Genomic DNA, 20,315 nt, shown 5'->3' with positions numbered 1-20,315 from the left:
CTTAACCTTCGAAGGTAGATCACCCTCATCTTCTTGCATGATAAGCTCATGTGTGCGACGTTTTCCAAGGAGATCATCAAGAGGCAGCTTTTTCAAATCTTGAGCTTCCTCTATAGCCGTCACCTTTGGTCCCCATTTACCCTTTGGAAGACATCTAAGAATCTTCCTCACTTTCTCTTCATTTGTAAAGGTTTTTTCCAAGGAATGAAGATTGTTTACTATTAGTCTAAAACGAGTGAACATCTCCTTAATGGATTCATTGGGAGCCATTTTAAACAATTCGTATTTGTGAAGGAAAATGCTAATTTTTGTTTCCTTAACTTGACTAGTGCCCTCATAAGTTACAACAAGTTTATCCCAAATTTCTTTGGAAAAAGTGCAAGAGGAAGTTCGTTCAAATTCATCACCATTAAGACTACAGTAAAGAAGGTTTATGGCTTTGTAATTTTTGGCTACGAGTTCAAGGTCGTTTTGTGTTAAATCTTCTTCAGGTTTTGAGACCTTGACTCCATCCCTTTCTATCACAGGTTTCCTAGGACCATTCTTAATAATATCCTAAATTTCAAGGTCTTGGTCAATAATAAACATTTGCATAAGGGAACGCTAATGAGCAAAATTGTTACCACAAAGAGAGGAGGACGATTAGAAGAACGTCCTTGAGCAAAGCCACCATCACCTTGTGAATTCATTTTAAAATGCCTCACTGATGGTTAAATCAATCAATGTGAGTTAGGCTCTGATACCAGTTGAAGATTCAATAACGGTGGTGGAATACTCTAGAGGAGGGGGGGGGGGGGGGGGGTGGGTTGAATAGAGTATGACGCTTTTTCGCAAACAACAAGACAGGGCCTTGACAAGGCTTTATCAGGGCCTTGAACTAAAAAATTTTTAAGTGTTTTGCAAAAATAATTTTAAGAACTTGTTGCTAGCGAATGAAAACAGAAAATAAAGTGCAAAAATAAAGAACACAATGATTATAGAGTTCAGCCCTCTAATAGGACCTAATCTCTACCCTTGAGCTTTCCCTTGCTCGCAGGCTTTGGGCAAAGTCTCTTTATTCACTTTCACTTAGAGTTCTAGTATTACAAGTCTTAGAAGAAGGTCACAGGGGGTGGGTTGAATAGAGTATGACGCTTTTTCGCAAACAACAAGTCAGGGCCTTGACAAGGCTTTATCAGGGCCTTGAACTAAAAAAATTTTAAGTGTTTTGCGGAAATAATTTTAAGAACTTGTTGCTAGCGAATGAAAACAGAAAGTAAAGTGCAAAAATAAAGAACACAATGATTATAGAGTTCAGCCCTCTAATAGGACCTAATCTCTACCCTTGAGCTTTCCCTTGCTCGCAGGCTTTGGGCAAAGTCTCTTTATTCACTTTCACTTAGAGTTCTAGTATTACAAGTCTTAGAAGAAGGTCACACTTATCTTCTAACAACTCCCCACAGCCTCTTGCTATCACAAACTAGACACTCAATTCCTAGTGAACTAAAGACACTTTCCTTTTCCTCCAATCTCCCTCTTATCTTAATAAAGTAAAATAATGTTTGTTTGTTCGAGAGTTTTGTATAACTCAAAGATAGAACCCAATAGGAGTTATAAAATATTAATTATAAAATACTCTTAGGATGATTACAAGTAAAACCTAAAACACTATGTAGTATCGAAGGTCTTCTTGAAAATTATAAGCTTGTGAGTATTTTGTGGAGGATTCCTTGAGAGATTTTTTTTGGTTCTTAAAAGCTTGATGTATAACTCAAAGATAGAACCCAATACAATGTGATATTTGTGCTCAAACAATGTAACTCCATAATATGTTTTACAAAAATCCACTACCTACGAGGAAGTACACAAATCCATATTAAGCTATAAACAAACATACTCTAAACCCATTGATCAAAAACTTAGGGGGCGTTTGGTTGGGGGTATTAAGGAAAGGGAAAGGGAATGAAAATACCCCATTCCCTTTGATGTTGTTTGGTTCGCATTTAGAATGATTCCGTTTACTCAATTTTAGGTTTTGGTTTACCTAAATTAGGTAATCCCCATTCCCCACCTCCCCCTTCACTTTCCCATTCCATTCCCTTCCCCATTCAGCTGCTGCCTCCTTCCATTACTCCTCCTTCCTCGCGCCTTGCTGCTGCTGCTGATCAAGGGTTTGACTTAACACTTTAATACAACAATAATAAACATTGATATTTGTCTTCCATCATAAAATATAAAACTTACTTTGATCAAGGGGTCAAGTCAACAAGCACATCAAACGCAATGCCATTAGTATAAGGATGATTATTATTTGCATTGAAAATTAGATTTTAGGGATGATTTTTGTAAGGGATTTGAAGTTTATTGAATGAAAACACCCCTCCCCAGGTTTCATAAAAAAAAAAAATTCAAGTGGAATGTTTTTCAATTCGTTTTAAACTTTATAATATCTCTGTTTTCAAAATAGTTGCAACATTTTTTTATACACTTTATTCAATGCATATTTGATACTGAATATCTCATTTTCGCTCAACTAAAAAATATAAAACTTATATAGTTCAAAATTTAGGGTTCAAGACAAATCAAACAAAATTTCACTTGATTATATTAATTCTGTTTATTATACATAAGTGGGAAATACAAAAACAAGATTGTTGATAAATAGCAATACTATGCAAATGGTGCAAGTAATTTGAAATGAAGGAAGTAAAAATTGTATTACTATCAGATATTCAGTCATAGTTTACCTAATGCTTCTAATTAATTATGAGAAATGCTTCCATTCCACTTGCTTTCTTTCTTTTTTTGTGGGTGAGTCATAATCTTCCATCATTCCACTATGCTTTCTTTCTTTTTTAAGGGTGAGTAACATAGTTAATTAAGTCATTACGCTCAATATTAGGATCTGGTAGAGGGTAATAAACATATCATATCTGAATCTCCTCTTAAGAAATACAGTAATAATAATCTGAATTAATAATACCCTTATATTGAGATTATTGCAAAGAGGGAGAATGAGTTAAAAATGATAATTAATCCTTTGGCTGATTAAATACCAATTTTCTTCGGCAGACATGCGAAGTTTATATCAATTACTTTGTCACTAATTACTTACATCAAGTATACATCAAGTAGATGAGAAGGGATCCCCTAATTAACCGTAATGTTAAAGTACACTTTTTTTTTGAAGTTATGTTAAAGTACACTTACTTTTACCTATTAGGCTAATCCATTTACTTATGAGAAAAGTTAATCTTCTGCTATACTTTTTGCCAATAATTAGTACACATGTTATTGGGTTTGTGCAAGAGTTTCTCCAATTCCATTTCCATATTTCTTTTTGGTTTATGGTTTATGGTGTCAACAAAGTACTGTTGGAAATAGTTCACATGTGAGGAAGATCCCACATCGATAAAATAGTGGGTTGTAGACTCAGGGCCAGCTCTAAGTTTTTAGGGGCCCGGGGTGAAAAATTGTTTATGATCCCTTTATCTATTGTATATATTAAAAAATTCAAATCCTAGCATTATTTGAAACTAATATTTTTTTGGGGCCTTGGGCATAGGCACGTCTTGCACTTGATTAGGGCCGACCCTGTGTAGACTTGCATTAGTTGCATATAATACTGGGTGGGCAAACCTCCTACTACCATATGATATGATGTGGCTCACATGTGAGGGGGATTGTTGGAAATACTTCACATGTGAGCAAGATCTCACATCGATAAAGTAGTGGATTATAGACTTGCATATAATACTTGGTGGCCAAACCTCCTACTACCATATGGTTTTGGGAGAAAGTGAACCTCATCAAGTGTGTATGCAAGTTAACACTCGGTGCCCGTGGGTTTGTGGCCTAAGCCCACGGGTGCCCCGTGGGTGTGTCCACACGAGTGGGCCCACGGGGTGATTCAGTAGCGAATTGTCACGACCTAATAAGTACCTAGCTCAATCATAAGATTAACAGACGATTAGAAAAGGCCTAAATTTAGTTTTCATATTATAGAATGGAAACTATATTTTAGTGTTTAATAATCTTAATTATATTAAAGACGAAGACATTATGTACACATGTCACGATTAGAGAGCTTGATGATGTGTAATTTTTTCAATGGTTATTGCATCTGATGTGTTTTAATAATGAAATGCTCACTAATCATACACATTGGCAAGTTCAAATGATGTAGTAAAATTGTTTTTGTTTTATGGAGCAAGCTTGCTTTAATTTTGGTAATTCCATTAATTGGAGTTTGAATATTGAAGAAGATTACACATACTTGCCGAATATACAACTGATTATTATTTTCAGAATATTTTTGCTATATCATTAGCATAATTGTAAAAACCTTTAATTTAAATTTGAAAGAAAATATATTATGCAAAATAAAAAAAAATATCATTGTTATAATCATTATAAAATGAAAACCTTAAACAACATTACATCTGTTATTTTTCAAACTGAAAAAAACTGACTAATATTGATTAACGAATACAAACATTAATACATTTAGTTGAAATCAAGCATTGTTAAAATGAAAAAAGTTCATATAAAATACAGGCTAATATGTTAAATTATATTTCCTTTGTTTTTTGTTAAAAGATACACTTTACCCATAAAGCTCTCACATAAAAGGGTGAAGTGTATCTATTATTTAAAAACGGAGGAAGTATATTTTTTTCAATAAGTTTAATTGTTAAACAAGCTGACTAATATCAACTAACGAATATATTTTTAAATTAAAACTAATTAAAATTCAAACTATTAAAATAGTAACCAATAAAGTTCATAATTTATCATTAAATTTATAATATTATTATAATATTTGATTTTGTAGGGTACAAAAATAATGGGAACTATGACTAATTTTTTGGTAAAGAAAAGACATAAGAGTTTAGAAGTCGGCAAGACTTATTTTTTCAAGAGATTTAAAGTTTCCGATACTTAAATTATGTACTCTATATGTGAGCCTCAAATATTCAGTGAATGTATGTTCATTAATATTTCTAGGGTTGTTATGTTGTTGTCTACATTGAATTCATGCATCCAATTTGTTCCAACGCAACCATATACAATTTATGTTGTACATAAATCATATCCAAAATATTTAACAAGAACGAAATAATAAATAGCGAAAATTATAAAACCTATCTAAACTCGTGCATTAGCACGGGTAAATATAGTAGTTTAAGTTGTAATACACAATTGTTATGGGAATAAGTCATTTTCATTGATACATCCACTAGCCTACCATGTAAATACAAAGAAAGTTGTGCATTATTGTAAATAAAAATTGTTAGAAAGCTCTTCTCCTATGATATCTTTAATTTAAAAAAATCCTCAAAAATTAAATAATTGAAGTTTTATTCTTCGAGCTAATTTGTTGACTTAAATAATTTTCCTAGGAGTACTACTCCACCAACTATCTAAACAACATATTTCATTTTGGGTTAACCATAATTATAAGCAACGTATTCTTTTGTTTAGAGATGGGTCCACACTATAATAATCCACTAACTTACATCTCAACCAACATAGTCTATGTAATTGGACTGTGACTTGCCACATTGGAGGACATTCTTTATTTGGAGTCTGTTGGACCACATACTTTCGAACAGGTATGATATGTCGTCACCTACTACCCTTCGGACCCTGCCTTGAATGGGGACTTACTAGGTTGATTGATTGACTAGTCTCTCTTAATCTTCTCCACAAACAGATAAAAACTACAACAAACATAATTTTGTTAAAAAAATAACTTTTCAAAATGTTACTTACATTGTTGGATAGAGGAGTATAATACTAGTAGTACCATGGATAAACTCACAATAGGATGGTAGGGGACAAATCCTAACAACCTATTTGCACAGTGCCTTTTTTAAAAGTTGAGTTTTTGAGGTTTATTATTATTATTATTATTATTATTATTATTATTATTATTATGTACTACTTCCACATTCATTTATTATGTGACGTTTTCATAAGTAGGCTTTTACAATATTGATTAAAATGTAATCAACTTAATAAAACAAAGGGCACAAGAAAGGAGTAGTATTGTAGGAGCGTATAACCAATAGAGCAATTAATAGTTTAATTTGACGTGATTAAGCAAAATTGAGTATATGACTTAACCTAATTCGAAATCACAAAAACTTGGGTGAGGCTAAATGAGTTAGGTCGTTTTCATTTTTTTTAACCATACATAGAAACTAAAAACACTCTTAATTCTCTTATTTTGGAACTGCCTCCCCCTCTCGCCCCTTTCTCCTCTCTCAACTCAACTCTCTCTCTCTCTCTCTCTCTCCCCCCCCCCCCCCTTTTTCTCACCATAATTTATCATAATGTGTGGTGTTTGTTCTCCAATCTTTGTTCGCGGTTACATAGACAAAATTGCGTCAAGTTTGTGAATTTTAACCTTTTTAATGGAATATTAAGGAATTGAATTATTTGGTTTTTTGATGTTTTATGTGTTCTGTATGTTTTATATCAGTCTTTTTCTTTCGGTTTAACTTCAATTATGCTCGTTTTATAGGTAAAGATATGAGTATTGTTGGATCGAAAAAGGCATTGGACAGTAGGATGTAGATGCCCAAATAATGTGTTTATCTCAAAAGAAATTTGAACCTAGTCTCCTTTGTTTTTTGGGTTGTTCGATAGTGGTTGTGGTGGTTGTTCGATTAGGGTTTATGGGTTGATAGATCTAGGCTGTTTTTGTGGTCATTCGTGGGTTTTTGGGTGTGATGTTTGTGACTATGGTTGTTTGTGGGGTGGTAGTAGTGATACATTGATTTTGTGGTTTGTTTGTTTTTTTTTTTTTTTTTTTTTTGTAGTGTCAGTTTCTTTTTTTGTATAAATGTAACCAATTATGTATACAAACATGTTAATAATGTATTTATTCATTTGTATATTTTTTGTGATCAATTATCTGTACATTCTTGTCAATTATTTATAAAGTGATTAATTTTAATCTTAAAATAAACAGTTTATAACTTAATGATACTGATCGTATATAGTTGATCAATTACAATCTTAAAGTAATCAATGTCTAACCATATAGTGATACATTATAAATCACAACTTTTATAGTGATTGATGATAATTTATAATCAACTAGTTTGAAATGATTAATTATAATTTTAAAATAATAAATCATAGAATCATAATTAGTTATCAGCTAGTTTATAACCTTAAAAAGTTGAAAGGATGGATTGGATCATTAAAGTGATTAATTATAATACTTCATCCGTTCCAAAATACTTGCAACATTTACTTTTTCACGCAGTCCAATACACTTATTCAACCCTTAATATCTCTAACTATGTATAATAAAAAAAATTATAAAAATTTGATATTAATAATATTTGCATTGAGACAAATCAAACAAGATCTCACTTGAGTATGTTTTAACTTATCAATTAAGATGAAAATACAAATTAAGGTTACTTGATGAATAGTGCAACATTTCTAATGTTGCAACTATTATGGATCGGACTAAGTACTAAAATGAATAAATCATAACTTTGGAATGATCAAGCATAATAAAGGTAATGAATTGAAATTGAAATTTGATTTTAAAAAGTTAATTCATTAAAGCCATATTAAGTTATTCTAATTTAAAAGGTACCCAACACACTAAGGTGGAGAAGTAACCAACTCATCAAGCTCGTAATCCCCACAAGCGGTTGTAAACGAAAGGCATAGTACATAAATGGAGACAAATCCATCAATGTCCATGCAGTCACTACGAACACTACTTATTTTTCACGTGGACCCTTTCTACTTTTGACACTTCCCCATTACACACCCACCAGGACATCTAGTTCCCCCTTTTATTTCCCATCCTTTCCCAAACATAGTAAATTCACTTAACCATTAAGGATTAAACCGTTAGTAATGCTGCACTTGATTCCGTTCTTGAAGAAAAAGATGGTTTCATTCAGGAGGATTCAGAGCAAGGTGAGGCTGGTGAGCTGGCCTCTGAACATTATGCTGTTTAGGTTCATGCAAGTGAGTTTTTTATACTTACTGAGCTTCATATATCACTATATATGCCTCAACGCTTCCCCACTTCAAATGTGCTTCTTGTTTCCTTTGTCTTGTCTATAATGTAATTTCTAGTTTTATATGATAGCACTGAGTAGTACATCCAAGAATTGGTTTATAGTGTCTTTCGAATTCTAAGGGGGTGCTTGGTTGGATGGAAAACTTTTTTTTATGGATAATGGTTTTGCTTGAAAAACGTTATCCGGTGGAAAAGTCAAATGAAAATAAGTTTTTCCTTTGTTTAGTTTGATGGAAAACTCAAATTGAGGATGATGGTCAACTAAAGAAAATTGTTTTCCTTCAATTTTGGATGGAAAATGAAAATTACTTGCAATGGAAAAGTGTTTTCTACTCGAGTTTTCCACCTTAGTTTTCCCTTGCCTTATCATAGCCAAACACACAAAGAGCGAAAAAGTGTTTTCCATGGAAAACATTTTCCTCCTAATCAAACACCCCCAAAGAAAAAATCGTAGCTTTCATTGTGTGATTTTTTTTTTCTAAAACGTTATTGCAAACAGGTTTGCTATTGAAAGATAGAATAGATGTGAGTGTTAACAATCAACAATTGGGTTGCTATACACATAATAACTTTTAAAAACAATAAAGAGATAGCACTATTTTTCACAAGCAATTTTGCTTGTGTGAACAGTCCTCATGCCTCAGAAAATGGCCAGAACAAGAACCCTCTTAGTGATATTGTGAAGTGTAACAAAAAGATATAACTAATAACTATTTCTCAAAAAAATAATAATAAATTAACTATAGTCCAAAAAACATAGGGCTGGTAGATGTTGTGAAACAATTTGAGGGTATGTTTCAGTCCACAGTAAGTAGTTACCAAGCAAAATAATTTCTTGCTTTGGTGCATGGTTCAAGCTTGCACCAAAACTTTTGGATTCTCCCACTTAATATTGAAATGTGTATAAATTACAATTGTCATACTTTTGTTCAATTAAAGGCGTGCAGTTCACTCCAAATAACCAATTAGCTATTGCTTCAAATGTATATTTTGATGTAAGATACATAATGTTTTTCTTACTACTTGTGCATCTTCATTGAGAATATTTGCTATCTTATAGGAGAAGGGGCATCAAGATAGTATAGTTGTTTAATTGCTTTTCAAATTCTTTTCCAGTCAAAGCCGTGTTGAGATGTTCATGATCGAAACATTTTATGAATTTCTGATCTATCTGCTATTCCTAGAGTTTTACAGATGTTCTGTAATCTTACTCTCTTGTACAACTGTGCCTGAGTCCCAACAACCCTTTTGAAGTTCTAAAGACAAAACCAAGATCAATTCCTTTTACCGGTCATTCCAACCTCATAATAGAACTTCACGGTAGGTTGGCTTTCCTTGTTGAAGGCTTGTCTGAAGTAAAGAAGTTGAACTCAACCAAGCTAGCAACATACATGGTTTTTGACTGCTCAAGTGATAAATCTCATAAAACATTAATATATTCTGTTTTCATTGAAACTTCAAAACTTGAACAAAAGCTTTATACCCTCTATTCCTAGAAGATAATGGGCTGCCTATGTAGAAGAAAATAAACCAGTCCCTAAGATTTGGTGACTAATACAACTAATAACGACAATGGTAGTTCAAACACATCCACTGTGAAAAAAAAAAACTACTTATTACTATGATACAGTAAATTTTAAATTGTCTTTGAAGAACAATATTGATCAGCTAAAGCAAGAAGTGGGCAAGAGGCTAGAACATGAGGTTGGCAGTTAGGCACATTTAAATTAAAGTATTAGGATGAGGATAAAGACTAAATTCAAATGAGCAGCACATCACAATTGGAGAAACCTTTGTGTCTCGGGTCTTAGCTTGTGTTAGATTGTGTATAATTGATGAAAGGTTTTAAATAGAGGTGAGGATTTCTCTAAATGCAAAATGATATTAATATTTTAATATTTTAATATTTTAATATAATTGGACTAATATTTTACTTTGGCATTTGCAGCTCAGAAGAGAAAACGATCTTCAGAGGAGAATTGTGAAGATTTTGTCCTGAAAACAGAAGGTACATGATTAATATTTGTCTATATTCATCTATAATGTGAAATACAATGAAATTGTAACATCTCTAATGTGCAACAGGGGAGAAGTTTGATCAACATGAGAATTTCTCATCTTTTAATGAAGATCTAGTACTGTGCGTTGTGCCATTCATTAAAGGATATAGGATGGGGGAGGGTGATGGAAATTGTGGTTTTAGAGCAATTGTTGTATTTGAGTATTGCGATGAGAAAAAGTGGTTAGATGTGAGGCAGGACTTGAAGGAGGAACTAACTACCCACAAAGAGTTGTATAATAGAGCCCTTGGTGGTGAGGAGGAGTTTAAGAAGGCATTTGATATAGTGGATTGGCATGAATCTTCTGTTCCGATGGATTTGGTATGATGCAATGTTTTTAGGGTTGGTTGTTTTAACAAAATATCAAAAAATTTGCACATATTGTTCAAAAACATGTCCTACAACGGTCTTGCCTCTGGAGAGTAGGACAGTTGATCAACCTCCAACTGAGTACATAAATTTGGCTATAATATGGAGTGATGAGCACTCAATAGCATTGCACTTGGGAACCCGAGATCTTCCATTACCACCCCTTCTGCCACTTTAGGAATGTCATTGTAACACTGCGGTTAAGTCATGGTTTAAGTCTCATTTTAGCAAGCAACTTGATTACTTTTGCCAATTACGTGACTTGGATCTCTTCCTTACCTATCCTTGACTGTGCTTTGTGAGCTCCTGATGGAACTTTGGCTGTAATGATGTGATTAGATTTGATGTGTTAGATACACATCATGTTACATGGGTACAAGTGATCAGGACCCTAAAATTAGCCATGATGTGTATTTAACATATTAGTAAGTGTGCGTGGAGATGTTACTACAAAGGTGCTCATGCAACGAGAACTTAGTTAGAGTTGAAGAAATCTCATCCTACAGCATGTTAAAAGGATTCGGCCATGATGATCAATTTGGATTAGATTTACTCCAACATAACAATTGTAAATAGTTTAGAATTGTAAATCAAGAGAGGTTTTCCGAGCTCGTTAAGAGAAGGTTTTTCATCTCTCTTGGAAGTAGAATTACTTAATTATTTGATGTTTTATTTAGGGGTTTAATTCGGTTGTTTTTTATGTGAAAATAGCTGAATTTTAGTGAGTTTATTCGACCATAGTTGTTATGAAGTAAGACTGATTTTTATTTCCTAGTTTGTTTACGTTTAGGAATCCTTTAGCAAATAAGATTGATGTTACTTGAGCATCTTCAAGTTTAAATTACACTTTACTGATAAATTTAGATGTGTGTGATGATCATTAAGAAAATTAAGTGGATTCTTTCTTTGTTTGTGTGTGATCAAATGGGGTAGAGTTTTGATCTGGTACTAATAATTTTAAAGCATAAAAAATTAACAAAATAATTTTTCATATAGAACTTAATAAAGAACATATGTCTTCCAATTTTAACTTAAACAAGAGAAATAGTCCTATAATCACAATTTAACAAATCTTTCTCGTATTTTGATTTGTCGTATTTATTCCTCTTAATCTAATTTATCATATTTTGATTGGTTAACATATATAATGATACCAAGTAAATCCTAATTAGAATTTATATTATATTTCATTATTTGTACAAGAGGGACTACTAATGAGTGCGTTTTAGAAGGACTTAAGGTGCTTCAATTAGTCACGTATTCGAGTTTTAAAGGAAACAAATATTGGATAAAAGTCGGATTTCCTTCGAAGTCGGATCGGAGTGTTGGATTTTTTATAAGGTCCAATTCCGGTCCGGCTCCAATTCGAACTCGGATTGTGAAGTCGGATTCGGAGATGGATAACTTTTTTCTCGGACTTAACTCTAGAACTCATATTCTTCAAAACGGATACGAATCCTTGAATATGGGATAAATTAATATCCATTCTCATCCCTGAAACAAATATATTAAAAAATATAATTTTTAAAATTAACTCAAAACTGCAATGTTTAGAAACGAATTCCCAAAGACCAAAACTCCATCTTTTCCAACTTTACTGTACTGTCTTGTGAGCTTAAGGAGTAGGGTTTACCCCTTATAGGCGTTATGGCATTGTAATGTATGTCGTCTTCCTCATTTCATCTTTCTCGTTCTACCGCAGCTATTACATTCTTACTGGTATTTTCCTATTTCTTATCTCTCATACTCATATTATTTACTGTTTTCATTCTTACTGATATTTTCCTATTTCTCATCTCTCAATTCGGTAATTATTTTTCATCTTTCTTGTCAGTTCATGAAATAATGCTTATATCTGGTGACTATTGGCCTAAATTACAGTAGTTTAGTCTAGTGAATTATACCCCTTATTTTTTGGCACCATTCATAAGTTGCTCTTAATTTTTAATTCTTAGATTATAAGTGAAAAATATTTTGTTTGATTTATGTCAATGCTAATTTTATCAATATAAACACTTTATATTTTATTTATTATGTACAGTTAGATACATTAAGGATCGAATTAGTGCATTGACAAGTATTTCTTGAAATTTCTCTTCGAAGAACAAATCGTGGTGTAATGTGTATCCCTGTTTTGACCATTAATAGAATTTATGTCCGAACATCAAAATAATAAAAAAAATTTAATATGTACTCATCTGGAATTGCCAAATGTTCGGGAGTAGACTAAATGAGACACATGTGCTAGGATGGAGGAGTAAAATTTAACATATGAATTAACCATCTTAAATGACATTTTTCTCTTGTAATTTTAGTTATGAAGAGTATTAATTCGAGAAAAAACTCAGAATAGATTCACACTTTATTGTAGCCAAATAAAACCCTTTAAATCCTTATTATCAAAATTTATATCAAGCTCTGTTTACTTTTTCTTTTTGATAACTAAGAATTTTATTAAATGCAATAAAATGGCAAGTGATACAGTTTACAAACCTCCGACACAAAAAAACCTTGTAAGGAAAAAGCCATTGGAGAGAAAACTATAGTGCAATCAATTGCCACCAAAGTTTATAATATAAACAAGAGTAACCACACACCACTTATACTATCATCTAACTCCTATCCTCCTCCAAGTGAGACATATATCCAAATTACCTCTAAAATTATGGCTACCATATGGAAAATGCTTTTCAAAAATCTGAATCCACTCCTTAAATCTATGCTTGATAAAGTCCATGAGCTCATCAAAGGCTATTTCTCTTCCTTGAAACTTTATTTGGTTTCGATGGAACAAATTAGTACGCACTACCACGAAGAAAAGTCAATGCCATACCTTTCTCTTAAATTACTTTGAACTAGTGAGCACCACATTTCAATATTCACCAAGATGTCTTCATGTAGAGGAAAGGATAAACTCCACCAATCCATACAAGTTGTCTAAATTTTCCATGTAAACTTACAAGCAAAAAACAAGTGCGATTCTATTTCCAACAATTAATGGCAAAAAGGGCAGAATGCATTAGCAAACAGGATTAAATCAAGCTCTCTTTACTTAGTTCAAATAACTCTATTATCTTCAACAATTAGGCAATGTACTAAAGGAATATTTTTGGAATTGCGTTATTCTATAAATATTTTGATTTAGTTTATTTAAGGCCTGATTGAAATTTTAGGTTTAATTTTTCAAATTTAGCAATGGTCTCAGCAGCTGTATACCTCTTTTGATAACATATCAGCAGCAGATGATGATTCTTTCAATTTTGAAACTTTCCCTTGTTGCCAATGGTTTAATTTTCACAATTTGTCTATCCTTGTCATTTAGGGAGACGTCTTTGTTAATGGTCACAAACAAGACAAGAAAGATCCAATCAGCTTTCAGTTTGGTTATTCGTTGGAGGTTGAGATTGAGGAGCTAAATAAACAAAAAGATTAGGTATTTGATCAAAGGAGAGAGAATTATGGGTGATAATGGAAATATGATGTCAATGGTATCTATATCTCCTGATTTTGGTTTCCTACATTTAAAGGGGAATCCTGGTCTATGGATTGAAAAAAACACCCCTGCTTCTCATCTCTTGGTTAAATTCTTGCACTTGGATTATGAGGGCATGAAAGATGATGAGGAGCTTCAGATTGGGGAATCCATTGGGAGTCTGAGTGAACTCACTGAACTCACTATTAATGGCACTGAATTCCTCAAGTGCTTGCCTAAATCCATGGCAACCCTCAAGAAGCTGCAAAAATTGATCCTTGAATATTGTATAAACTTGCTTGATAATTTTGATGTTTTAATGCTTACTTTTACTCTTACCTGTCTTAAGCTTCGAGATTGCGAGATCACATCCTTCCCTAAGAGTTTAACTTTTCTTTTCCGCTTGACTTCTTTATCTCTTTTTATATGTGAGTTCCTTACAGAATTGCCATCAAGTTTGTCACTATTGAGGAGACTTACCCATATTTCCCTCAAGTATTGTGAAAGGTTACAGTCCCTTCCCTATACCATGGCCAAGCTACTCAATTTGAAAAAATTATCTATCAAAGGCTGCGCTTCCCTCACCGAATTGCCTGATTATTTGAAAGTCACTCACCTCAAGCTTATCTATTCTAGTATCAACTTTATTCCTAGTGATTTAATCAACCTACGCCACTTACATGTCTCAGTTGACTTTCTATTAGAAGCTTCGTTTGAGAACTTGAAGAATTCGGTGTACCTTCATCACCTTAGCATTTAGTGTGACGGCAGTGAGGTTTAAGCTGAGATTCCGAAATTGACCGCTATTTCAAATCAATTTGTCAACCTTCAGTCCCTTTCTTTAAACTCATTGTTATCCACAAAATGTGTTGAATTCCCTGTAAATTTGGATGGGCTAGATGAGCTAATCTTGCTTGATATTAGATGGACGAAAATCAATTACATTCCTTGGACCATCGCTGATTTAAAGAAATTACGATTCCTATTGCTACCTGATCAATTTAGACTGGAACTATTGCCTTTTCATCTCAATGATGCCGTCCTTATATCTATGCTAGAGAGGCAAAGTCGCAAAACTTGGCAAGAAGTCAACCAAGGGTTGAACTTACCAGTTGTGTCAGGCAAGTGTACTTTCTACTTCCTTCGAAATTTTTGTTAAACTGAAGTGTGTTTATAAAAGTTACTTGGGCGAATTTGAAAATATATTTGGATGCAAATTGGTCCAAAGGTTTTTTAACACATTTTACATACTAATGTTTTATAAGATATTAATGGTCAAAATTATAAAAGTTTGATCATGACAACTGAGCGAATATGATTTTTTATTTAAACTTGAGTATTGTCTTCATTTGTTTCTAATTTAATTTCTGTCTTTTCTGGCACCTTTCTGCTTCTCATTGTTTCGGGATATGCCAATGGAAGCAGCTCGGGATCCATCCATCATATCTCCCCCTGGTTACATCCCATTGCAACAAGATCTAGGGCAATGGATCTACGATAACTATAAATCTCGTGACAAGTCAGCACCCTCAGGGGAATTGTCCAACATCACACAGCTGTATATTTCTCATTGTAGAGATAACAATAAGCTTCCCTTGACAATCACAAGGCTTAGGAATCTCTCTATTAAATATTGTGGCCTTGAATTCCATTCAAGTAACTTGGCTAAGCTATACAACTTGGAAACTTTGGATTTGATCATACAGTCATGCCGACAAATATGGATTACCCCATCGGTCTTAGACATCTTGTGCTAAATGGCATCAATATTAGCTTGCTCCTTGATAACATAGCACAACTATCCAACTTGATCACTTTGGAAATCTTTGAATGTAATTCCCTCAAATCGTTGCCAAAATTTGAACATTGTTAGACTAAAGCTTGATAGGATCATCACGACCCTGCCTGTCAGCTTACTCCATCTTGAGATCTTTCATATGAATGAACTTACATGAGATCTTTCATACGATTGCCGCCAGATTTGGGTGAGCTGATGGAATTGGATACTCTTAATATTAGTGGAACGAAAATAAAGTCCCTCCCAGATAGCATCATGAAGCTTCCGAAGCTGCAACACTTAATTCTCCATAGGTGTTTCAAACAAGAAAGTTTGCTAAAGAATTTGCAAGGGTTCATCAATAATGATACAAGTGAAATATACTACAAGCATGTGGACTCAACTTATGAAGGCAATGATGTTACACTTGAGGAAAAAGATGGATGTGAGTTTTTCAGTACATATTGAACCTTTTTATGTCACTATATATGCCACTACTCTTCCCTCTTTTAATGATCTTTTTGTTTCTTGTTTCTTGGGGGTGTTTAATTATTAGCTTTTTTGTTGGGTTTTTGGTTGACTTTTGGCTTTCGATTTTTGACCTTTGGTTGATCAAACAGCCAAAGGGTGTTATGGTTAGTATTTGGCTTGTTGGTCCACTTTTTCTCTAATAAACAACCATCATTTAATGCTCAATTTCAACAAACATCTCCTTAAACACTTAGCTTTTTCAGCTTCCTTAACAACCAACAAAAAAAACGAAACTTTCTATAGGTCAAACAAGCCAACTGAAAAAGACAACAACCAACAACTCATTGCCAAAAACCCCTTATATACGTACTCCCTCTGTTCCTAAATGTAAGCACTAAAACCAATATCATATGAAAGCTTTTTTTGGTTTTTTGGTGCTTTGATTTAGGGATGAGGGAGTAATTTTTAGTTGTATATGATAGCACTGAGCAGTAGATTCAAGAATCGGTTTATAGATAGTTAGTTTCATAATTCTAATAAAAAATGGTAACATCTCTAATGTGCCACATGGGAAAAGTTTGATGGAAATGAGTTTTTCTCATCTTTTCTCGACGATCTAGTATCATGCGTTGTGCCATTCATTGAAAGGTATAGTATGGTTAAGGGTGACGGAAATTGTGGTTTTAGAGCTATTGTTGTATTTGAGTATTGTGATGAGGAGAAGTGGTTAGATGTGAGGCAAGACTTGAAAGAGGAACTAACTACCCACGAAGAGTTGTATAAAAGAGCTCTTGGTGGTGAGGAGGAGCTTAAGAAGGCACGAGATATAGTGGATTGGTATGAATCTCCTGCTCCTATGAAGCATTGGTATGATGTTATGCGTTTAGGCTTGGTAGTTGAAACAAAATATCAAAAAATTTGCACATATTGGACAAAAACATGGCTAGTAACGATCTTGCCTCTGGAGAGTAGGACGGTTGATCAACCTCCTTCCGAGTACATTAATTTGGCTTCAATATGGGTTGATCACTTGATACCATTGCACTTGAGGACCCGAGATCTCCCATTACCACCCCTTGTGCCACGTTGGGAGAATCATTGTAACACCGCAGTGAAGTCTTGGTTTATGTCTCATTTTAAAATGCAACTTGATTACTTTTGCCAATTACTTGCCTTAGGTTTCTTCCTTGCGTATCCAGAGCTTTTGGCTGTGAAGATGTGACTAAATTTGTTGTGGTTGCCTTTTGCTTATCTAGAGGCTATTATAATGTGTGCTTAGTGTTGTATGAGCATCTTATATGTATTCAGCTTAGAGGTTGTCTAGTGTTTTGTTATTTGCCTACATACTCAGCGGGCCTTTTTGTACGGAAGCTACTACATCATGTTCAATGGATGCAACTATGCAAGTGTTCATGACTCTAGAATTAGTCATAGTGTGTTCATCGGTTTCTCCCGCTTGTTGTTAAGAAGATGGTTATTGTGTAAATGTTTTTTTCATTAAGTAATTATTTATTACTAATCAATGATGATTCATTTAAATTGAATTTTATAAAAAAAAAAAGTCACGATTTTCACTTTTCATCACATAAATTCAATGTAAACTAAAATAAGAATTAATCAACAATCAAGTAACATACTTAATATTCATGAGAAATAGGTTTAAAAAGGGTATAATCAAACTACCACTAATCAATGAATATTAATTTAAATTAGACTGATTCTCAAATGAACGGATTAACAAAAATCACTATAAATAAAAATAAATTCACTTTATCTTTATAAAATGAATTTTGTAGTTGGGACTAGTATAAGGCAAAAAATGGAGTATAAATTTTGGGAAATTCCACGTGGTAGCCCTAAGTTATCGGGTTTTCCACGTGGTAGACAAAATTTTTTTAAATCCGCGTGATAACCCTGAGGTTTACCATAACAAACCCCCGTGACCTTTTTTAGTGAAAAACATTAGGCTCCGTTAAGTACTGCTACAAATGTTCATGAATGTTGCACTCTCCCCCAACTCTAATCATCTTACTATCTGAAACCCCTTTTCACTTGAGTGTAATCTTCATGAATGTTGCACACCCCTTTGCACTTGGATGCAATCTCAATTAGTATTTGCACACTCCTTTGCACTTGGGTGTAATCTTCATAAATGTTGCACTCTCCACCAACTCTACTCATCTTGCTATCTGAAACCCATTTAAAAAGATTGCAAAACTTATATTTGTAATACATCCGACCAGGGTTTGCTTCTAAATTTGAAATTCTAACCTCTGCTAATCTTTGAGGTATGCAATTGCATTTCCTTGCTCTTATCCACACCAGTTCATTATTGCTTCCAAAAGAATTTGAAGATTAACCCATAAAATAATGCATTTTCAGAACCAAATTGGATTAACATTTGAAGATGAAAAGAGAAAATGGGAAAAAAAAAATAGGGTTTTTGATTTGGGGAAAAAGATGTTAGTTTGAGTTGGAAAATGAAGCCATTAATTTAAAGGGTTTAGTGATTGAAGTCTACAGCCAATGAACACATTTGCACCAGTACTTAACGGAGCCTAACATTTTTTACTAAAAAAAATCACGGAGATTTGTTATGATAAACCTCAGAATTACCATACGGATTTTAAAAAAACTTTATCTACCACATAGAAAATCCAAAACCTCAGAATTACACGTGGAATTTCTCATAAAATTGTTTCCCATAGTATACAATTTCCTATAAAAATGTAATTCCTATATCAAGCAAACCAGTTCTTACTAGTAGTTTTTCCTGCAAATTAATTGGAATTTAACCACCCACCTCAATTTTCTTCTTCTTTCTTCTTCTTTCTTCTTCTTCATCTCCATCTTTCAATCTCTGTAACAATCCTCCATCTCTGAAAATGCGTGTTCGATACCCTAATCAACTTTCACAGCCCGCTAATCGCAATGGTTACCTGAAATTATCCGGAAATCGAGACCCATGGATTAGGTTTAACTCTATTTCTTCTCGTCGCTTAGTCAAACACTTGGTATTGGATGCCAAGAACTTGAAGCTTGAGATCGGAGGTTCAATTGCAGACCTTACTTCCCTCGATTACTTCCCCAATTCCATGGTAAGTCTTTCCAATTTGCGAAAATTGAAGTTCTATAGTTGTAATAAATTGTCTGCAAATTTCGAAGTTTTGAAGATGAATAGTCTTATGATAGATGTTACCTGCATTTTGATCAAGCTAACAGGCCTAACAGCTATGGTGGCTTGTTTAGCAAGTAACCATTGTTGAGAAAAGAAGGATGTGAAAGAAAAGAGGAAGAAAAGAAGAGGGAATAGAAAGAATAAGGGAAAGTATGATTTTATTTCTGATATCCTTTTGATAATCCATCAACAGGTTATTTACAACTCTCTATTATGCATTTCCCTCCAAAGGTAATGAAGACAAAGATAAAACAGAATTAAAAGTGTTTCGGGTTTTTTCTTATTTATTCTCATGAATGGTTACAGCCTTATTAATACACAGAAATCCCCTAATTAAGGTAACAAGAAATATACTAAGAATAAGAGTAAAACAGCTAAACTAAATATGGTAAATGCAATATCCGTATATTCCTAAAATATAATATCCGTATATTCCTACACTCCCCCTCAAGTTAGGTAGTGGGATTTCCAATGCCTAACTTGGATAAAGTAGTCTCAAAGACTTCTGCTGTAACTGCTTTAGTGAGGATATCGGCTAGTTGATCTTCTGATTTCAGATGAGGGATTCGAATGATTTTATTCTCCAGTTTTTCTTTTATAAAATGTCTGTCAATCTCCACATGTTTGGTTCGATCATGCTGAACTGGATTCTCCGATATATCAATGGCTGCTTTATTATCACAGAACAACGTACATGTTTCTGATGAGGGGAAGTTTAATTCACCCATAAGCTTCCTTAACCACAAGATTTCTATTATCCCCTTAGCTACTCCCCTGAATTCTGCTTCAGCACTAGAAAGGGCTACTACTTTCTGCTTCTTGCTTCTCCAGGTGACGAGATTTCCCCCTATGAGAGTGAAGTAGCCTGATGTAGATTTTCTGCTATCGATATCTCCTGCCCAGTCTGCATCTGCGTACGCAACGAGATCAAGGTGACCATTTTTTCCGTA

At 33.6% G+C, this 20,315-nt stretch overlaps 1 protein-coding gene and 1 long non-coding RNA gene across 2 annotated transcripts; both read left to right on the top strand.

Moving 5' to 3' along the window:
- Positions 1-7,775: 7,775 nt before the first annotated feature.
- Positions 7,776-11,346, top strand: LOC130804993 (uncharacterized). Its single transcript, XR_009040125.1, has 3 exons — positions 7,776-7,983; positions 9,987-10,046; positions 10,124-11,346. It is a non-coding gene; the product is annotated as an uncharacterized LOC130804993 (long non-coding RNA).
- Positions 11,347-12,094: 748 nt separating this feature from the next.
- LOC130804992 (probable disease resistance protein At5g66910) lies at positions 12,095-17,692 on the top strand. Its single transcript, XM_057669585.1, has 3 exons — positions 12,095-12,186; positions 13,790-15,060; positions 15,365-17,692. The coding sequence occupies exon 2, from the start codon at positions 13,926-13,928 to the stop codon at positions 14,697-14,699; it is 774 nt and encodes a 257-aa protein (XP_057525568.1). The 5' UTR covers positions 12,095-12,186; positions 13,790-13,925; the 3' UTR covers positions 14,700-15,060; positions 15,365-17,692.
- Positions 17,693-20,315: the final 2,623 nt, after the last annotated feature.

The sequence above is a fragment of the Amaranthus tricolor genome, chromosome 2, assembly GCF_026212465.1.
Source record: "Amaranthus tricolor cultivar Red isolate AtriRed21 chromosome 2, ASM2621246v1, whole genome shotgun sequence".
NCBI classification, from domain to species: Eukaryota; Viridiplantae; Streptophyta; class Magnoliopsida; order Caryophyllales; family Amaranthaceae; genus Amaranthus; species Amaranthus tricolor.
Note: the sequence above shows the minus strand (reverse complement) of the source record. Positions and strands in the feature narration are given on the sequence as shown.